We start from the raw sequence: 20121 nt of genomic DNA on the forward strand, positions 1-20121 counted from the left end.
TGTACAGATACAAAATGCCTCGCTTTATGCAAATAATGTATCAAAACAATTAATTTTTCCTTTTTTTTCTCCCTCTGCAGAAGACTGCGATGCCTTCGGAGACCGTAGCACTCAGCGCGGCGCCACCTCAGAGATTCTGGGTGTGGTCGCCCCTGGCTCCTCCCACATTTCCAGTCACAGCGAGGAACTGCTGGTTAGCAGAATAAAGAATATGTTGGCATTTTTGCACTTGTAAATTGTTAATAGTGTTTTAGCCTACACTCAGATGTGAACTCATTCTTGCATGCGGGGGTCTTGAATCACAGGGAAGACATTGAAATTGCAGGTCGTTCCAAGTGAAGTGTAAAAATGCCTAATCTGTCGGTAGTGGGGATTGACAGCTATTCTGTGAAAATGAAAGAATATGTCTTGTGTGCGTTTCCTTCTTTATGTGGAAAGCAGCAGACCCCAGACACCATTTCAATCAAGGTTGAAGAGGATATTGGTGGAGGCTTGCCCGCAGTAGGTTAGTAATACACATTGCATCTATGCAAGAAATCAACCTTGATAAACTGAGAATGTACTTGATTTTGCCTTCTCAGCAGGAGCCTTTAACTCTTGACCATCCAAAGGGGCGACAAGGAAAATGCATAATCAACAAATAGAAGAAAATATAATTCTTACAATACACAAGTGTGTACAAAGTACATCCTGTATACCTTTGTGAAAATGATTTATTAAAAACATTACTTTCTCTCTTTCTCTGTTTTCCTCTCTGAAGAAGACAATGACATCAGAGAATGCAGCACGCAGCGCGGCGCCACCTCAGAGAGTCTGCGTGTGGACGCCCCTGGCTCCTCCCACATGTCAAGTCACAGCGGGGAGCTGCGCATCCTGAGCGTTTATGGACAAGGGGAGAGCCCACTGGCGGTGGACGTCCATAACACCCTTTTTGCCGCGTCAGAACTGGAGGCCTTGAGCTCGCTGTCCGCTGACCACAGCGTGGCCAAGAGCCTGAACTGCAGTGTGCGGCTCGTCCGCCTTGAGGAGCTGACTGGGCATCGGGGCGGCCGCAAGGGACGGCCTGGTGTCTTGTGTGGAAAGGTTATTCCCAACAATGCCAATATGATCGTCCACAAGAGGACTCACTCCGGGGAGAAGCCCTACAAGTGTGACCAATGCATGAAGTGCTTCCGTCAGAAAGGCCCCCTGAAGCGCCACATGAGGAATCACTCCGGGGAGAAACCCTACAGGTGTGACCAATGCACGAAGTGCTTCAGTCTGAAAGGCACCCTGAAGCGCCACATGGTGACTCACTCTGGGGAGAAACCCTACAAGTGTGACCAATGCACGAAGCGCTTCAGTCGGACAAGCCACCTGAAGATCCACATGAGGACTCACTCCGGTGAGAAGCCCTACAAGTGTGACCAATGCACGAAGGGCTTCCTTCTGAAAGGCTCCCTGAAGAGCCACATGAGGACTCACTCCGGTGAGAAGCCCTACAAGTGTGACCAATGCACGAAGCGCTTCAGTCAGAAAAGCCACCTGAATGGCCACATGCTGACTCACTCTGGCGAGAAGCCCTACAAGTGTGACCAATGCACGAAGCGCTTCATTCGGTCATACCGCCTGAGGATCCACATGAGGACTCACTCTGGGGAGAAGCCCTGCGTGTGTCTGCAGTGCAACGCCAGCTACTGCGGCCCAAGCAGTTTGCGTGTGCACATGCTCAAGCACACTTTGAGCCACATGAGGACTCACTCCGGTGAGAAGCCCTACAAGTGTGACCAATGCACGAGGCACTTCAGTCGGAAAGGCCACCTGAAGATCCACATGAGGACTCACTCTGGGGAGAAGCCCTGCGTGTGTCTGCAGTGCAACGCCAGCTACAGCGACCCAAGCAGTTTGCGTGTGCACATGCTCAAGCACACTTTGACACGGGGTAACGGGACGCTTTGATTGAGACCTCTGTCCTGTATTGGTTGAAATTACTGCTTTTTGTTTTTCTCTTCATCACGATTAAACGCTTCGTACTTTCGATTCACTTTCTGTTTTTATTGTTTGATGTCCGTGGGGTCGGCTTAGCTCCGGAGGTAGAGCAGTTGACTTGTAACCGAAAGGTTGCTAGTTCGATCCCTAGCTCCTCCTAGCTGAGTGTTGATGTGTCCCCGAGCAAGACACTTAACCCTAATTGCTCCTGACGAGCTGGCTGTCGCCTTGCATGGTTGACTCTGCCGTCGGTGTGTCAATGTGTGTATTAACCAATGTAAGTCGCTTTGGTCTTCTAAATGTAAATGTAAATGTGTTGAATAATTTATTTCTAGGACACTTCTGAAAGCAAAATATTTGATTTAATGTAGAGCTTGATCAGGGGAAGATACAGGCAGCAAAGTTACCAAGCATACAGTCAAAGACGATGGGTGTACATGATTCTTGTAGGAAACTTTGACATCGTGGGTAAATACAAAGGAAACAAAGGTCAGGGGGAGGGGCCTTCGTGGAGTTTAGGATTGGCCAGAGGAGAGACCAAGTTAAATTGCAATTCACAATATGGGTGAAGTGGACATGTCTGCAAGACAGTTAAAGGAATCTACACAACAAAGAAGTCTGTGGATTGGCCTGAGTATCAAACTTGGTGCCCACAGTTGCAAATGCAAACTATCTTAACACCTTTCAATTAGAGAGGGCGGAAGGTATCTCTAGGTCCATGGAGAATGGATAGAAATTCATTTAAATTGACAATTTATTCAAACAGGGTTCATATAATTTGTATATTAAAGTTACGCTTGATATTGCCACAACGTTGTCATTACCGTTATCTTTGTTATTACAAAAAGCCTGCAAAGTTCACTTGTGTAATAGACTGCGATTGAACCCCACATTATGCATGATTGTGTTCTTTCCACTGACCTTTCCATTCTGTGCGCTTAATGCTAACTACCTGGGATGGATTGTATCATAATAGGCGATAATGGAGGAAGTTTATCCATTTTAAAAGGTCCCTGGTTAAATGTCTAGATCTCAGTGATGCTCAGTTTAGGCCGGTCCTCCCTCTAGAAGGCAGCATTATTCTAACGGGACAAAGTCAGAAGATTCCTAGCATTGGTCACCCTTCACTCTCTGTTTGCAGCGGCGGCTGGTGATCCAATTCGTGGGTAGGGTGCAGTAATGGACGGGGGTCCTCCCCAAGAAAATATAGAATTGGTTTCTGGGATGCCCACTAGCTAAAAATGTATTCTTATTCATAGCCTACATCCTGACTTGCAGGGCCTGGACAAGCCTGCACTGCTTTCACTTTCATTCCACTAGCCATTGCTATTTGACCCATGGTTATTCTGATATTGAGGCATATCATGATCAATGTCCTATATTGTTTTACCGGAGTCTCAAGGTCTATTTTAAATGCAGCTTAGGACCGTTGTATATATATTTTTTATATGCTCCATGCCAAAAGACTTAATTAATATGTAACTTACTTGTTCCTTTTAAGTATAACATTGCGTGATTGAGGAGTCCAATTCCTCCACTGAAATGGGTAGAAAGTGCTTTTACGGCTCTCTGCTAATTAACAAACTATCACTTCTCTCTGCATGTAGTTATGTTGCGCAATGCACGAATGCTGCTGAGGGAGGTAGCCTTTTAGATTCATTGGCTGAATTGTCCAATCAGCTCCAAATTACTACAATGTGTTGAAACACAAGACAGTGTAGTGACAAGTGTTTCTTCAATACTCAGTTACTGTTGAGAAAGGAGAACAAGCCTATCTTGATGAATCCTTCATGTTGTGTGTTCAGTAACAGGAGTAGGGTTTGTGTTCGGTCTTTCTTCTTTCTTCGTTTTACGTGTGTGTGTGTGTGTGTGTGTGTGTGTGTGTGTGTGTGTGTGTGTGTGTGTGTGTGTGTGTGTGTGTGTGTGTGTGTGTGTGTGTGTGTGTGTGTGTGTGTGTGTGTGTGTGTGTGTGTGTGTGTGTGTGTCGCTGCAGTTCAGAAGGTGAACTGCACCGAGGAGGATTCACCGCCCCCAGATGGTTCCACATGCATTAACTTTGATAAGTATTTGATGTGTCGTTCAGAAAAAACTAAGTGTATGGTGTTTGGAAATAAGAAAAAGATGCCATCAGAGACAATTAAATTGTACAACAACAATCTTGAGAAAGTCAGGTATTTTAAGTTTCTAGGAATGTGGTTGGATGAAAGAATGACAGGGAAAAAGCATATTGAGATGGTAGCTTTGAAGTGTGGGAAAATAAATATTGTCCTTAGGTGTGTGGCTGGTTCAGACTGGGGGGCTGATAGAGAATCAATGATGAGGATTTACAGAGCAATGATAAGATCAGCAATTGATTATGGATGCATGGTTTATGGATCAGCAGCTCTTTCAGTGTTAAACAAATTAGACATAGTCCAAGCAAAAGCCTTAAGAGTGTGCTGTGGAGCATTCTGAACAACTCCAATATCAGCATTACTAATAGAAATGGGGGAGATGCCACTAGTATTTAGAAGATATAAACTTGGCTTGAAATACCTAATGAAGCTCAAAGGACAAAGGGAAGTCCTTTGATCACTCACCTACTGAGTGATCATTGGGAGTTTATGGGAATAAGAAAAACTAAAACTAACTTTGCAGAAAATCTTAAATCTGTGGCGCAGAAAATTGGTATTAGGGATGTGAGCGAGACACTGTTCTCCAGTGTCTCGCTCAGTTGCTCTGTCATGGCTGATCCCAGATCCCAGTGTTAACCTAAAGTGTATGAGTTTAAGCAAATCAAGGATGTCAGAGGGCGTAGTAAAAGAGATAGAAGTCTGGCAGCAACAAGTATGGGGAGACCATCTATTTACACTGATGGGTCAAAGGAGCATGAGAGTGGTAAAGTAGCAGTGGGTATTAGCATTCCTGAAATCGGGTACAGAATAGGGTATAGAATCTCAGATCATATGTCAGTATTCACAGCAGAGATGGTGGCAGTCTTATGGGCCTTACGATGGGTGCAGGATAATAAACAGGGGTATTCAATAATATGTAGTGATTCAGCTGCAGCTTTAATTTCAATAAAAGAAGGAAAATCCAAGTCCAGACCGGATTTAATTGTGGAAATACTACAGTCTCTGTTCAGAATTTACAAGGCGGGGAGGGAGGTGGGGTTTCTCTGGGTGCCGGCTCATGTGGGTGTGAAAGGGAACGAGGAGGCGGATGAGGAGGCGAAGAAGGCGGTGAAGGAGGAAACAGTGCAAATTCATTTGCAATATGGGGCACCCGAGTGCATGGAAAAAATAATCAGGGCTCTAAAAGAAAGGTGGCAAAATTCTTGGGAGAAGGAAAGGAAGGGAAGGGCGTACTTTACAATACAGGAAAATGTAAAGAAAGATAGGTGCACTTTTAGGTGCATAAGAAAAGATGATGTAGCAATCACAAGACTGAGGCTTGGACACTGTGGGCTGAGGAGTGGGCTGGCTCTGATTGGCAAACACCCAGATGGCAGGTGTGAGTGTGGAGAAAGAGAGACTGTAAAACATGTACTTCTCCAGTGTGGGCGCTATTCCAGGCAAAGGAGGACTCTGTACCGGAGGCTTGGATCAGCTGGAGAATCAGTTTTTAGTATGCGCACCCATTGAAATCTGGATTCAGTGGATAAAACAAAGGAATTGATGGACTACCTTCACATCATTGGAGTATATAAAAGGATTTAAAGTTTAGGGGGAAATAACAAACAGTGGGGGGCAGTAATACGCCATAGCTGCGTCAAGACTGCCTAAATAAAAGAAGAAGAAGAAGAAGAAGAAGAAGAAGAAGAAGAAGAAGTTACGCCTCCTACTACAAGTTACGCCCACAACAAGTTACGCCTCCGTCTTGCAGGACGCAGACAGACCCTACTCTACGATCGTGTACACGTAGTTCTTTCCTTGAGAGACACCATGGCTCGCAAACGAGCGAAGCATAGCAGTTGCTTAGTGTTTGGATGTACAAATGAACACAAAAGTCTATATTTTGTTCCTTCCTCCGAGCCTCTGAAGAACCAGTGGGTTAATTTCATTGTCTCTGGAAATGCGCCAGTCTGCGCCAAACATTTCACTGACGACTGCTTCCTCAACTTGGGCCAATACAGAGCTGGACTTGCTCAACGTCTGAGAATCAAGTCTGGATCAGTACCAACTCTCCATGGCTCAGCTACAAACCTCGGACAAGTAAGTTCACTAACGCCATATCATTGTGTTGCTTTACTGTATATTGTTCCGTTGTTACCATTCTAATGTTACTTTAGCATTAGCGCTACAGCTAACAGCCAAGTTACTGTCGCTAATGCTACGGTAGATAGCATCAGTTATGTGTGTAAATACCATGGACCTATAAGAAAGGACTGCGGACTAAGTCATGGACGCTGTAGCACCCGATTTGGTTCCCCCCCAGTTCCTGTTCCCCCTTACGCTGATTTACTGATGAGCCGTGCATAGTTGCTATGTTACCGTACGTACTTGAGGAAGAAACGCAAATCGATAAATGGGACAAACTCACACCAGTGCGGCAGTAGTCGTCTGCTACTCTACTACGTTGATTTTAGCATCACAACACAACTATAACACACACACGTTATTCATGAAGGTATTTGTTAGACCATTCATTGTCAATCTTTGCAAAGGAATACGATTAAAAGACAATAATAGGGGAAACCATCTCCATCAATAATGTATTTATTACGGCTGGCTGGACAAAGATTATAAGTTTTAATCGCATCGTTTGGTGAGACAACTCGCGATTAATCACACATTTATCCACTCCAATTTAAGTTGAATGAGATATCAAATCGAATGACACATTATCAAATACCAAATGTACTTATCAATAACTTCGCCAAGTTTTCTTGAGGGAGTTTTATTGAGTCACCCAGTGTGGTTTGAATATGACAATTACGGAACACTATTATAGGCATGTTTTCTCCTTCACACCTGATACAAATCAAAGGGCTATTAGCAGATTTCTGCAGAGCTTGATGTCATGGTATTGAGTTGATGAGATGAACTATAAAATATGTAAACAAATCAAGGATGTAATATCATTTCATAGAACTAATTTTAAGTATTAGGCTAATGTAATTCACTAAACATGCTTATCTTTTATCTTCTTACAACTTGCATCTGGAATATATTCAATGTAATAAATTTAGTACTGATTTTACTTTGTTGTCTCTACGCAGGGCAGCTCATCAAATGCCTACATTCAGCAGCTTCTCTCAAGGGATGTTGCCTGCCAGACAGACCACCTGGAAACACGTACTGTAGGCACACAGCTATCCTTAAAGACTTTGCAGCCCCATTTTAAAAGTGATGGTGTGTACTTCCTACATTGAGTATTTTTTCCCTTGCTGTAGTAGATTCTAGGCAGCATAGATTCTAGGCTGATGCTAGATTCTACCTGCGCTAAAAAGCCTGGTCCTCTTTGAAAAAGCATCATGCCCAGCGCCCTGCTAAAAGATAAACTTGGAGTAGCAATTCAAAGATGGAATCAGTCAAGAGCCCAGAAGGGTTCAAAATGTATAAATGTTAGCTGAGCAGCTTACAGGGAAGGACACATTGTTGCTTTATAGTGTCAAAATGGAATTATTGTGCTTGCCTCGCATGTCATGTGGTGCTCGGATCACTTTGCGCTGGTGTTCGTTGAGTGTCCTTAACCTGGCCAACCACTTGAGCTTTGAGTCTAGGGAGGAGGGTGCTGGAGGAGACGGCCCTCTCAAACTGTGAATCTTTGTCAGCCGTACACATTTTAAACCCTCTGTCAATGTTACATACATTTAAAGAGTTTCTTTCACGTGTACAAATACACAATGCCTCCCTTTATGCAAATAATTTATCAAAACAATTGATTTTTCCTTTTTTTTTTTTCCCTCTGCAGAAGACTGCGATGCCTTTGGAGACCGTAGCACTCAGCGCGGCGCCACCTCAGAGATTCTGGGTGTGGACGCCCCCGGCTCCTCCCACATGTCCAGTCGTAGCGAGGAACTGCTGGTGAGCAAAATAAAGAATTTGTTGGCATTTTTGCACTTGTAAATAGTTAATAGCGTTTTTGTCTATATTCAGATGTGAACTCATTCTTGCATGCAAGGGTCATGAAACAAAAAAAAAAATAGGCAGGCAAGACATTGAAATTGTAGGGCGCGCCAAGCCGCAACCTAACCAGCTTGGCAGTGTGAAAACGCCTAATCTTTCGGTAGTGGGGATTGACAACTATTCTGTGAAAATGAAAGAATATGTTTTGTGTGTGTTTCCTTCTTTATGTGGAAAGCAGCAGACCCCAGACACCATTTCAATCAAGGTTGAAGAGGATATTGGTGGAGGCATGCCCGCCGTAGGTTAGTAATACACATTGCATCTATGCAAGAAAACAACCTTGATCAACTGAGAATGTACTCGAATCTGCCTTCTCAGCAGGAGCCTTAAACCCTTGACCATCCAAAGGGGTGACAAGGAAAAGGCATAATCAATAATTAAATAATAAACATTGCATTCACGTGTACAAATACACAATGCCTCCCTTTATGAAAATAATGTATCAAAACAATAGATTTTTCCGTTTTTTCTCCCTCTGCAAAAGACTGCGATGCTTTTGGAGACAGTAGCACTCAGCGCAACGCCACCTCAGAGAGTCTGGATGTGGACGCCCCTGGCTCCTCCCACATGTCCAGTCACTGCAAGGAGCTGAAGATTCTGAGCATCTACGGAAAAGGGGAGGGCCCACTGGCGGTGGGCGACCATGACACCCTCTTCACCACTTCAGAAGTGGAGGCCCTGAACTCGCTGTCTGCGGACCACAGCGCGGCCAAGAGCCTGGAGCGCGGCGAGCGGCTGGTCTGCCGTGAGGAGCTGAGTGTGCAGGTTGGAAATCATCTTCTCATTCACCATACAAAAGAGAGGCTTCCTCTGTTACAACTCTAAAACACACCCATAGAAAGCCCACACCTTTATGATCCAGTAAACGTTTTTGCACTGCCAATTATGCCCGTCTTATGCCCAACTAATCTGTCAGTAGTGGGGATTGACATCTATTCTGTGAAAATGAAAGAATATGTCTTGTGTGTGTGTTTCCTTCTTATGTGGAAAGCAGCAGACCCCAGACACCATTTCAATCAAGGTTGAAGAGGATATTGGTGGAGGCATGCCCGCCGTAGGTTAGTAATACACATTGCATCTATGCAATAAAACAATCTTGATGAACTGAGAATGTACTCGAATCTGCCTTCTCAGCAGGAGCCTTTAACCCTTGAACATCCAAAGGGCGACAAGGAAAATGTATAATCAACAAATAGAAGTTAGAAAGAATGTCAAAATATAATTCTTCCAACACACAAGTGTGTACAAAGTAAATACTAAATACCTTTATGAAAATGATTAATTAAAACCATTACTTTCTCTCTTTCTCTGTTTTCCTCTCTGAAGAAGACAATGACATCACAGACTGCAGCACGCAGCGCGGCGCCACCTCAGAGAGTCTACGTGTGGACGCCCCTGGCTCCTCCCACATGTCAAGTCACAGCGGGGAGCTGCGCATCCTGAGCGTCTACGGACAAGGGGAGGGCCCACTGGCGGTGGACGGCCATGACACCCTCTTTGCCGCGTCAGACCTGGAGGCCTTGAGCTCGATGTCTGCTGACCACAGCGTGGCCAAGAGCCTGAACTGCAGTGTGCGGCTCGTCCGCCTTGAGGAGCTGTCTGGGCATCAGGGCGGGCGCAAGCGCCGGCCCGGTGTCTTGTGTGGAAAGGTTATTCCCAACAATGCCAATATGATCGTCCACATGAGGACTCACTCCGGGGAGAAGCCCTACCAGTGTGACCAATGCAGTAAGCGCTTCAGTCGGAGAGATGCCCTAAAGATCCACATGTCGACTCATACCGGCGAGAAGCCCTACAGGTGTGACCAATGCACAAAGCGCTTCAGTTATAGCTATGCCCTGAAGATCCACATGAGGACTCACTCCGGCGAGATGCCCTACAAGTGTGACCAATGCACAAAGCGCTTCAGTCAGAAAGGCCACCTGAAGATCCACATGAGGACTCACTCCGGGGAGAAGCCCTACAAGTGTGACCAATGCATGAAGTCTTTCTGTCAGAAAGACTACCTGAATAGACACATGAGAACTCACTCCGGCGAGAAGCCCTACAAGTGTGACCAATGCATGAAGTGCTTCAGTCTTGGCCGCAGCCTGAAGTTCCACATTTCGACTCACTCGGGGGAGAAGCCCTACACGTGTGACCAATGCCCGAAGTGCTTCAGTCATGCTTCCGGCCTGAAGTTCCACATGTTGACTCACACCGGCGTGAAGCCCTACAGGTGTGACCAATGCACGAAGTGTTTCATTCAAAGCTCCGCCCTGAAGCGCCACATGAGAACTCACTCCGGCGAGAAGCCCTACAGGTGTGACCAATGCACGTTGCGCTTCAGTCGTGTTTGCAACCTGAAGATCCATATGATGACTCACTCCGGCGAGAAGCCATACAAATGTGACCAATGCATGAAGGGCTTCAGTCGTGGCGGCGACCTGAAAATCCACATGAGGACTCACACCGGGGAGAAGCCCTGCGTGTGTCTGCAGTGCAACGCCAGCTACAGCGACCCAAGCAATTTGCGTGTGCACATGCTCAAGCACACTTCGGCACGGGGTAACGGGACGCTTTGATTGAGACCTCTGTCCTGTATTGGTTGAAATTAGGGCTGCAACAACGAATCGATAAAATCGATAAAAAATCGATTACTAAATGCATTGGCAACGAATTTGGTCGTCGATTCGTTGAGTCGCGCGATTAATAAGTTACTCGTAGGCGCGGCACCGTGAACCAACCTGTCGGCCAGCCGCCGACAGGTTGGTTCACGGTTCATGCACGCCCACAGCGAGCTTTAGTGTGAGCGACCACAGCTTGTATTTTGGTCATATCTTAACACTGGACTGTAGGCCTACATAGAAGTGTTGTACCTACACTGTCTTTGGGTTAAAAAAACTCCTTCAACTCAGTATCCGTCTAGTCCTACCGAAAACTGTCAGCTGCTGCTGCTGCAGACGTTGTGCAGACGGGCTCGGAGTCGGCACCGAGTGCATCAACAGTCATTCAAAGCAGCGTTAGTAATCACACAACCGGACGGTGTAGAAAGTCCCGTCAGTTAAAAATAGTAATGCAGTTTTTAAATCCATTTTAAAATCGGCAGGATATAGAGCTAGTTAGCTTAAAAAAAAAAAAAAAGACCAATGGTCACAAACAGTGTAAAATGTGATGTGTTCAGGTCGGCTCAGTAATATGATTGATGCGTTCAAATGCAACAGAAAAAAATGAGATTTTGGTGAAAACTTGTTTTCCCAAATTCCCAGTAATATAAAATAGATAGTAAAGATAGAATTATGACCTGTTTAATGTCCTATCTTGAACTATCATCATCTTATCAGCAATTAAAGCAATATTACAAGTTCTATTTCAAGGAGTCTCGAAATTGCTATCAATAGATTTGACCGGTTAACCATGGACATCCCTTGTATGCATATAAAAGTATATCATACATTGTATGTTTTATTTGTGTTATCCCAGTTATGTTTTTTTAATTGTTTTATTATTTAATATTACTTTTAATAGTTCTGGGACGTTGGAGCAATAACCTGGTGTTTTTACACTTCAGTCTGCACTGTGAATTTGAAGTGATGTTCGGTTTTTGAATAAAGATGCAGCAATTAAAAATCCGATTTTTATCCGATTTTATCCGATTCATCGATTAATCGAAAAGATAATCGACAGATTAATCGATTATTCAAATAATCGTTAGTTGCAGCCCTAGTTGAAATTAGTGCTTTTTGTTTTTCTTTTCATTACGATTAAACGCTTTCCAATTTTGATTCGCTTTCTGTTTTTATTAATAATTGATGTCTGTGTTGAATAACTTATTACTAGGACAAAGATGATTGAAGATGATCCATTTTAAAAGGTCTCTGGTTAAATGTCTAGATCTCAGTGATGCTCAGTTTAGGCCGGTCGTCCCTCTAGAATGCAGCATTATTCTAACGGGACAAAGTCAGAAGATTCCTAGCATTGGTCCCCCTTCACTCCCTGTTTGCAGCGGCGGCTGGTAATCCAATTCGTGGGTGGGGTGCAGTAATGGACGGGGGTCCTCCCCAAGAAAATATAGAACTGGTTTCTGGGATGCCAACTAGCCAAAAATGTATTCTGATTCATACTGACTTGTAGGGCCTGGACAAGCTTACTATGCTTTCACTTTCATTCCACTAGCCATTGCTATTTGACTCATGGTTGTAATTCTGATATTGAGGCATATCATGATCAATGTCCTATAGGGTTTTACCCGAGTCTCAAGGTCTATTTCAAATACGACGCTGAAGTTGGCATCCGATTCGCAGCATCCGATTCGGCAGCTGGTCCACTTTAAATCGGTCCTGATTGAAAACCACTACACCTAGACTCTTCAAATCTGGACTAAATTTTCACAGTGAGGCTATACATTATATAAAACATAGTTACAGATTTGTGAAACCTTTACCCTATTTGTGAAAATGCAATAAAGGCACATTTTAATGCTTTTTAGGGGTCCAGACCGCATTAGAACGGGTCCTGATTGAAAACCACTACAGCTAGACTCTTCAAATCTGGACTAAATTATCACAGTGAGACTATACATCATGTAAAACATATTTTCAGATTTGTGAAACCTTTACCCTATTTGTGAAAATGCAATAAAGGTACATGTTATTGCTTTTTAGGGGTCCAGACCGCATTAGAACGGGTCCTGATTGAAAACCACTACAGCTAGACTCATCAAATCTGGACTAAATTATCACAGTGAGGCAGTGGCGGACTCAGACTGTTTGAAGGGCAGGGGCGAAAAAATAAAAAGGGCACATTCTGGACAACATGGGGCCCCACCAGCGGACACAGTGGCTTTTCTAACTTGATGGTGTTTTGTTCCCCCAACGGCGCCTTAAAGGCAGCGCTACCTGGAAGGTCCTATCCCCTAACCTTAGCAAGCGCTGCCTTGAAGGTCCCATTCGGGGCACTTGTTACATCTCCATGTAGCACTTAAAAGAATTGTTGGGCTCATAATTGAAACGGGGGGTCTGGGGTTCCTCCCCCAGAAAAAAAATTGCTTCAAAAACACATGTTTCCCCTTATTCTAGCGACTTAATAAACGCCAAAATGAGTTGTTCAAATCATTGTGCACTTTCACATTTTAGCCAAAGAAAGGAGGATGCATAACTGCTTTCATCTTTACTAACATTTAAGTAAAAATTAGACTGGAGAAACTTCAATTTGCCTCTACCATACAGTCTTTGACCGCTGACAGCCAGCTACGGAAACATTTAAGGAAGTTTTTTCTTCATGTTGAGGTGATAGCTGACCATTATCGTCTCTCTTGCATGAAATGACCTACACTTGAATGATCTTGAACGCTCAAAAAATGTATATACATTTTAAACGGATTATGCAAACTGAAAATATTAAGTTTTTCTAATTTGGCATCTAATTGCGCTTTTCCACTATGGGTACTAACATACTCTTAATCCGCTTTTTGCTTCGTTATCCAGTGGAGATTTAAGTACCACTCGATGTAGCTGTTTGTCATGGCGACGCCACATGAAAGCAACACCTCGCATTCTCCGTTCTTCAGCTACCAAAGAGAGGAACGTCTGCACCTCAATAGCTAACCACAACATGTTTTTTTCGGTTTGCCATATTCTTGCTCCAGAGGGCACATCATCATCATCAGGGGCAGCCTAGGGCACTCATTAATTTTTGTTCACGTGTAAATGGCACCCAATAAGGCACTTTCTCACCACCATAGAGGGCACTTTAGCACACTTTTTCAACCATGGGGGCACCAGACAGACAGAAGGGCACTAGAAGGGCACCAGACGGGCAGAAGAGCACTAGAAGGGCACTATAAGGACCAGACGAGCAGAAGGGCACTATCAGGGCACTAGAAGGGCACTGGAAGGGCACTGGAAGGGCACTGGAAGGGCACTAGAAGGACCAGACGGGCAGAAGGGCACTATCAGGGCTCTAGAAGGACCAGACGGGCAGAAGGGGACTATCAGGGCACTAGAAGGGCACCAGACGGGCAGAAGGACACTATCAGGGTACTAAAGGGGGCACTAAAAGGGCACCAGACGGGCAGAAGGGGACTATAAGGGCACCCATTAAGGCACGCCATTGAATTTTCTTGTTCTAGAGGGCACATCATCATCATTTATTGTATGAAGGAGCACCCTAGAGGGCACCTAATCATGTTTTGCACGTGAAAAGGGCAGCCAATAAGGAATTTCCTCTCGTTTTTGACACTCTTGAAGGGCACTTTAGCACGATTTTTCAACCATTGAGCCACGTGGGGGTGCGGTTGCCCCCCCTGCCCCCCCCCTGAGTCCGCCACTGCAGTGAGGCTATGCATTATGTAAAACATATTTTCAGATTTGTGAAACCTTTACCCTATTTGTGAAAATGCAATACAGGCTCATTTAGGGGTCCAGACCGTTATCATCTCACTGATAATGTAGTCCAGATTTGAAGAGTATACTGTAGGTGTAGTGGTTTTCAATCAGGACCGATTTGAAGATTCTAAGTGGTTTTCAATCCGAATCGGATGCTGCGAATCGGATGCCAACTTCAGCGTCGTATTTCAAATGCAGTTTGGGACCGTTCCTTATGTCGTATGGTCATGTACAGGGGTTGGGTTTGTGTCGGGTGGGTCTCTTCTTTTTCTGTTTACTAATTATTTTGGTGTGTGTGTGTGTCCGGTGTGTGTGTGTGTGTGTGTGTGTGTGTGTGTGTGTGTGTGTGTGTGTGTGTGTGTGTGTGTGTGTGTGTGTGTGTGTGTGTGTGTCCGCGCGTGTGTCCGCGCGCGCGCGCGTGTGTGTGTGTGTGTGTGTGTGTGTGTGTGTGTGTGTGTGTGTGTGTGTGTGTGTGTGTGTCCGCGTGTGTGTGTCCACGTGTGTGTGTCCACGTGTGTGTGTCCGGTGTGTGTGTCCGGTGTGTTTGTGTGTGTGTAGAAAGTTCCTAAACCAGAGAGAAACTTTGAACCAATGCAATAGGCTTAAAATGTACCACTATATCAAACCTAAAAAGAATCTTCAGAAAAAAATAATGAATTGTTATGAGCTGGAGCAGTGAATTTCTGTTTTTCTTTTCTTGTTTGATGGTTTCGGTTAATCTGATCAAATATTGTGTTATTGTTTGGTCCAAAAGCTTTGATTTCTTTTAACAAACGAGCTGAACATCATCATAATAATAAAAAACTGTATAATTTGAACTTAATTATTTATTGCTTAGGATTTTTTCTTGAATTTTTCTGTTTGTATTATTTTTAACCATGTTTAATAAAAAAAAAGGAAATTACGGCGAAAGGTTACCTCCCCTTTCTCGTATTTTGCCCGCCCACATTATTTGTCCCGACCGCCCATGAGAAAATGAGTTACGAACGTGTACACACAGTTCTTTGCTTGAGAGACACCGTGGCTTGCAAACGAGCGAATCATCGCAGTTGCTCAGTGTTTGGATGTACAAAACCTCGAAAAAGTAAGTTAACTAACGCCGTATCATTGTGTTGCTGTACTGTATATGGTTACCTTGTTAGCATTATAATGTTGCTTTAGCATTAGCGCTGCAGCTAACAGCCAAGCTACTGTCGCTAATGTTAAGGTAGATAGCATCAGTTATGTGTGTAAATACCATGGACCTATTAAAGAAAGGACAGCGGACTAATACATTCCGCCCATTCATAACTATAAATACACGAACTGTAACTCGAGTGTGCACCTCAGCAAGCAAGGGGCATCATACGAGAATGGGCACAATTCAACAAAGGGGGTACAGGCACTGATCTCTACTGCTTGGATACCAAGGGAATGCAATGTTTAACAATGTCTGCTCACCATACAACAAACGAATACAACTGTATTTCACCGGCCACTGGACCGCAGTAGTTTTAGCGTTTTACTGATGAGGAGATTGACCTGTTAAACTCATCCTAAATACATATGGTGCGTTCCTAAGAACCCGTGTTTTCGCACCCTTCTACCCTCTTGTACTCCCAGTTATAGCTGGTTATTTACGGGCAAAAAATGTGTACCTGGAACGCACTATTATAGGCATGTTTTCCCCTTCACACCTGATTTAAATCAAAGGGTTATTAGCAGATTTCTCTAGAGCTTGATGTCATGGTATTGGGTTGTTGAGATGAACTATAAAATATGAAAAAAAATCAATGATGTAATATCATTTCATGTAACTAATTTTAAGTATTAGGCTAATGTAATTCACTAAACATGCTTATCTTATATCTTCTTACAACTTGCTGCTGGACTATATACAATATAAAAAACTGAGTACTGATTTTACTTTGTTCTCTAATGCCGCTTTTCCACTGCATGGTACCAGCTCGACACGACTCGACTCAGCTCGCCTTTTTTGCGTTTCCACCGCGAAAACATGGTATCTGGTACCTGAAGTGGCTGCTTTTTCTAGTACCGCCTCGCTCTAGGTTCCAAGCGGCTGAGCCGATGCTAAAAGGTGACGTCGGCAGACGGCCGGCCACTGATTGGCCAGAGAGTGTGACGAAGTCACGAGAGCGACATGGCAACCATGCTGGTAACAGCCATAGCAGCGCCGCAGCCAACATATTCCACTTCTTCAACATGCCAGCTAATAATACGAACACGAATACCATCGCATCGATGTTCTCCATTGTTGTTATGTGGGTTCTGTCCATGTGTGGGTTACGTAGGTGTTGTTTGCGTCGCATACAAAAATACGTCACGGCCCTTTCGCGCAGCCGACCCCGCCCACGTCCAGGAGGTACTATTTGCGGTGGAAAAGGACCCGCGCTGCTACCGTGTCGAGTCGTGTCGAGTCGTGTCGTGTCGAGTCGAGCTACATGTGCGGTGGAAAAGCGGCATAAGCAGGCCAGCCCACCAAGTGCTTGCATTCAGCAGCTTCTCTCAAGGGATGTTGCCTGCCAGACAGAGCACCTGGAAACGCGTATTTGTAGGCACACAGCTATCCTTAAAGACTTTGCAGCCCCATTTTAAAAGTGAAGGTGTGTACTTTCCTCATGGAGTATTTTTGTTCTTTGATATAGTAGATTCTTGGCAGCATAGATTCTAGGCTGATGCTAGATTCTATCTGCGCTAAAAAGCCTGGTCCTCTTTGGAAAAGCATCATGACCAGCGCCCTGCTAAAACATGAGTCAAACTTGGGAGTTGCATTTCATAGATGGAATCAGTCAAGAGCCCAGAAGGGTTTCAAGCCCGATGCCACATGAGTTGGTTTATCATTCTCAAACATCAATGGATTCATAATGTATGAATGTTAGCTGATCAGGTTAGAGGGAAGGACACGTTGTTGCCTTTTAGTGTCCAAATAGAATTATTGCGCTTGCCTCGCTTGTCATGTTGTGATCAGATCACTTTGCGCTGGTGTTCGTCGAGTGTCCTTAACCTGGCCAACCACTTGAGCTTTGAGTCTAGGGAGGAGGGTGCTGGAGGAGACGTCCCTCTCCAAAACTGTGAATCTTTGTCAGCAGTACACATTTTAAACCCTCTGTGTCAATGTTGCATTGACACAGAGGGTTGCGTGCAGTTTCTTTCACGTGTACAAATACACAATGCCTCCCTTTATGCAAATAATGTATCAAAACAATTACTTTTCCTTTTTTTCTCCCTCTGCAGAAGACTACGATGCCTTTGGAGACCGTAGCACTCAGCGTGGCGCCACCTCAGAGATTCTGGGTGTGGACGCCCCTGGCTCCTCCCACTGGTCCAGTCACAGCGAGGAACTGGTGGTTAGCGAAATAAAGAATATTTTGGCATTTTTGCACTTGTAAATAGTTAATCACACTCAGATGTGAACTCATTCTTGCATTCGAGGTTCTTCAATCCACAAAATAAATACACAGGCAAGACATTGAAATTGCAGGACGTGCCAATCAGCGACCGAACCAGCTTGGCAGTGTAAAAACGTCTAATCTGTCAGTAGTGGGGATTGACAACTATTCTGTGAAAATGAAAGAATATGTCTTGTGTTTGTTTCCTTCTTAATGTGTAAAGCAGCAGACGCCAGACATCATTTCAATCAAGGTTGAAGAGGATATTGGTGGAGGCTTGCCCGCCGTAGGTTAGTAATACACATTGCTAGTGATGGGCAAATGAAGCTTTTATGAAGCATCCAACCAGTTGAGCCAAATGTTTCGAAAATGGGTTCATTACTCGAAGCTTCAGTGACAGTGACCTCTGCTGGCGAAGTTCGAGGCTGCAGTGGATTGAACGTATCCCTGCTTTGAAAACGATTTGACGGACAAACACACAAACCCAAATACTTAATAGCATGATCTTTTCACGAATAAAGATTGATCTAAATACAGATGTCTAAATTGTTCTTAAAGGGATATGCCTAGCCTTCTGTCCAGATAGGCTAACTGATGTAGGCTAGGATATAATTGAAACAGCATATAAAAACTTTCCACCCAGGAATGGGATGCGAACCCGGGTCCTCCACTCCACAGTCAGTGTGTTATCCCCTAGTCTACTCTAATCGATACCTTACGTTGATCTATTACATACATATCGTACTATGCACAACTCCCGTAAACGATTGTAGCATCGATTGTGTTTTCTTTTTTCATTAAATAATTAGGCGGTGACCAGCTGGCTTCGGACAAGGTTGGTTGGGTGTACTTGAGTAACTCTAGGGGGTGATTATGTGGGATGGGGTTAGACACTCAAAGATTTGTATTGAGGTAGGCTGCCTTATGGATTGAGTCGGTTTCTTTTTTTTTGCTCAAAGCTTCTCCACCGAGCCGCGGACCAGTCAAGTGATTCATTCAGGCAACGAACCAGTTGCTGCTTCGGACGCCACATGTCACGTGTTTTTTTTTGCTCTGAAGCAAGCTTCGAAGCAGTGCTTCTTGGGAGTTGGTTTGAAGCACGTATCGAAGCTTCAGTGTCACACTGCCATCACTACACATTGCATCTATGCAAAAAAACAACCATGATCAACTGAGAATGTACTTGATTCTACCTGCGCTAAAAAGCCTGGTCCTCTTCGGAAAAGCATCATGACCAGCGCCCTGCTAAAACACGAGTCAAACTTGGGAGTTGCATTTCAAAGATGGAATCAGTCAAGAGCCCAGAAGGGTTTCAAGACAGAGGAGCTGGTTTATCATTCTCAAACATCGCATGTCATGTGGTGCTCAGATCACTTTGCGCTGGTGTTCGTTGAGTGTCCTTAACCTGGCCGACCACTTGAGCTTTGAGTCTAGGGAGGAGGGTGCTGGAGGAGACGTCCCTCTCCAAAACTGTGAATCTTTGTCAGCAGTACACATTTTAAACCCTCTGTCAATGTTGCATACATTTAAAGAGTTTCTTTCACGTGTACAAATACACAATGCTTCCCTTTATGCAAATAATGTATCAAAACAATTAATTTTTCCTTTTTTTCTCTGTCTGCAGAAGACTGCGATGCCTTTGTAGACCGTGGCACTCAGTGTGGCGCCACCTCAGAGATTCTGGGTGTGGTCGCCCCTGGCTCCTCCCACTGGTCCAGTCGCTGCGAGGAATTGGTGGTTAGCAAAATAAAGATTATGTTGCCATTTTTGCACTTGTAAATAGTTAATCGCGTTTTAGCCTACACTCAGATGTGAACTCATTCTTGCATTCTTGAATCAAAAAAATGTATACGCAGGCAAGACATTGAAATTGCAGGGCTTGCCAAGCCACGACCGAACCAGCCTGGCAGTGTGAAAACGCCTATTCTGTCGGTAGTGGGGATTGACAACTATTCTGTGAAAATGAAAGAATATGTCTTGTGTTTGTTTCCTTCTTTATGTGGAAAGCAGCAGACCCCAGACACCATTTCAATCAAGGTTGAAGAGGATATTGGTGGAGGCTTGCCCGCCGTAGGTTAGTAATACACATTGCATCTATGCAAGAAAACAACCTTGATCAACTGAGAATGTACTCTATTATGCCTGCGCTAAAAAGCCTGGTCCTCTTTTGAAAAGCATCATGACAGGCGCCCTGCTAAAACACGAGTCAAACTTCGGAGTTGCATTTCAAAGATGGAATCAGTCAAGAGCCCAGATGGGTTTCAAGACAGATGCCACATGAGCTGGTTT

At 44.4% G+C, this 20121-nt stretch overlaps 3 protein-coding genes and 1 long non-coding RNA gene across 6 annotated transcripts; all 4 read left to right on the forward strand.

The window, feature by feature from the left end:
- The first annotated feature begins 746 nt into the window (after positions 1-746).
- On the forward strand, positions 747-2019 carry LOC115542354 (zinc finger protein 239-like). Its single transcript, XM_030354607.1, has one exon. It carries the CDS (start codon positions 844-846, stop codon positions 1936-1938), a length of 1095 nt encoding a protein of 364 aa, XP_030210467.1. The 5' UTR covers positions 747-843; the 3' UTR covers positions 1939-2019.
- A 3569-nt stretch (positions 2020-5588) lies between these two features.
- On the forward strand, positions 5589-9003 carry LOC115542370 (uncharacterized). Its single transcript, XM_030354627.1, has 5 exons — positions 5589-6161; positions 7169-7301; positions 7864-7976; positions 8257-8320; positions 8563-9003. The coding sequence occupies exons 1-5, from the start codon at positions 5892-5894 to the stop codon at positions 8901-8903; spliced, it is 921 nt and encodes a 306-aa protein (XP_030210487.1). The 5' UTR covers positions 5589-5891; the 3' UTR covers positions 8904-9003.
- Positions 9004-9561: 558 nt separating this feature from the next.
- LOC115542359 (zinc finger protein 239-like) lies at positions 9562-10803 on the forward strand. Its single transcript, XM_030354611.1, has one exon. It carries the CDS (start codon positions 9608-9610, stop codon positions 10640-10642), a length of 1035 nt encoding a protein of 344 aa, XP_030210471.1. The 5' UTR covers positions 9562-9607; the 3' UTR covers positions 10643-10803.
- Positions 10804-15344: 4541 nt separating this feature from the next.
- On the forward strand, positions 15345-19901 carry LOC115542407 (uncharacterized). Of its 3 annotated transcripts, none has more exons than XR_003976513.1 (5): positions 15345-15527; positions 16913-17046; positions 17678-18122; positions 19457-19569; positions 19843-19901. It is a non-coding gene; the product is annotated as an uncharacterized LOC115542407 (long non-coding RNA). The 3 variants fall into 3 exon arrangements; XR_003976511.1 differs by having other exon boundaries at positions 15347-15527; positions 16910-17046; XR_003976512.1 differs by lacking the exon at positions 17678-18122 and having other exon boundaries at positions 15382-15527; positions 16910-17046.
- The last annotated feature ends 220 nt before the right edge of the window (positions 19902-20121 follow it).

This window comes from Gadus morhua, chromosome 4 (assembly GCF_902167405.1).
Source record: "Gadus morhua chromosome 4, gadMor3.0, whole genome shotgun sequence".
Classification (NCBI taxonomy): Eukaryota; Metazoa; Chordata; class Actinopteri; order Gadiformes; family Gadidae; genus Gadus; species Gadus morhua.

What these genes read in the sequence shown, in the direction of transcription:
- LOC115542354 (XM_030354607.1), top strand. Translation starts at nt 844, where the DNA reads ATGTCAAGTCACAGCGGGGAGCTGCGCATCCTGAGCGTTTATGGACAA.
- LOC115542370 (XM_030354627.1), top strand. Translation starts at nt 5,892, where the DNA reads ATGGCTCGCAAACGAGCGAAGCATAGCAGTTGCTTAGTGTTTGGATGT. An exon ending in CAGCTACAAACCTCGGACAA is followed by an intron (nt 6,162 to 7,168) that starts GTAAGTTCACTA and finishes GTCTCTACGCAG; the next exon opens with GGCAGCTCATCAAATGCCTA. An exon ending in GTCGTAGCGAGGAACTGCTG is followed by an intron (nt 7,977 to 8,256) that starts GTGAGCAAAATA and finishes TGTGGAAAGCAG; the next exon opens with CAGACCCCAGACACCATTTC.
- LOC115542359 (XM_030354611.1), top strand. Translation starts at nt 9,608, where the DNA reads ATGTCTGCTGACCACAGCGTGGCCAAGAGCCTGAACTGCAGTGTGCGG.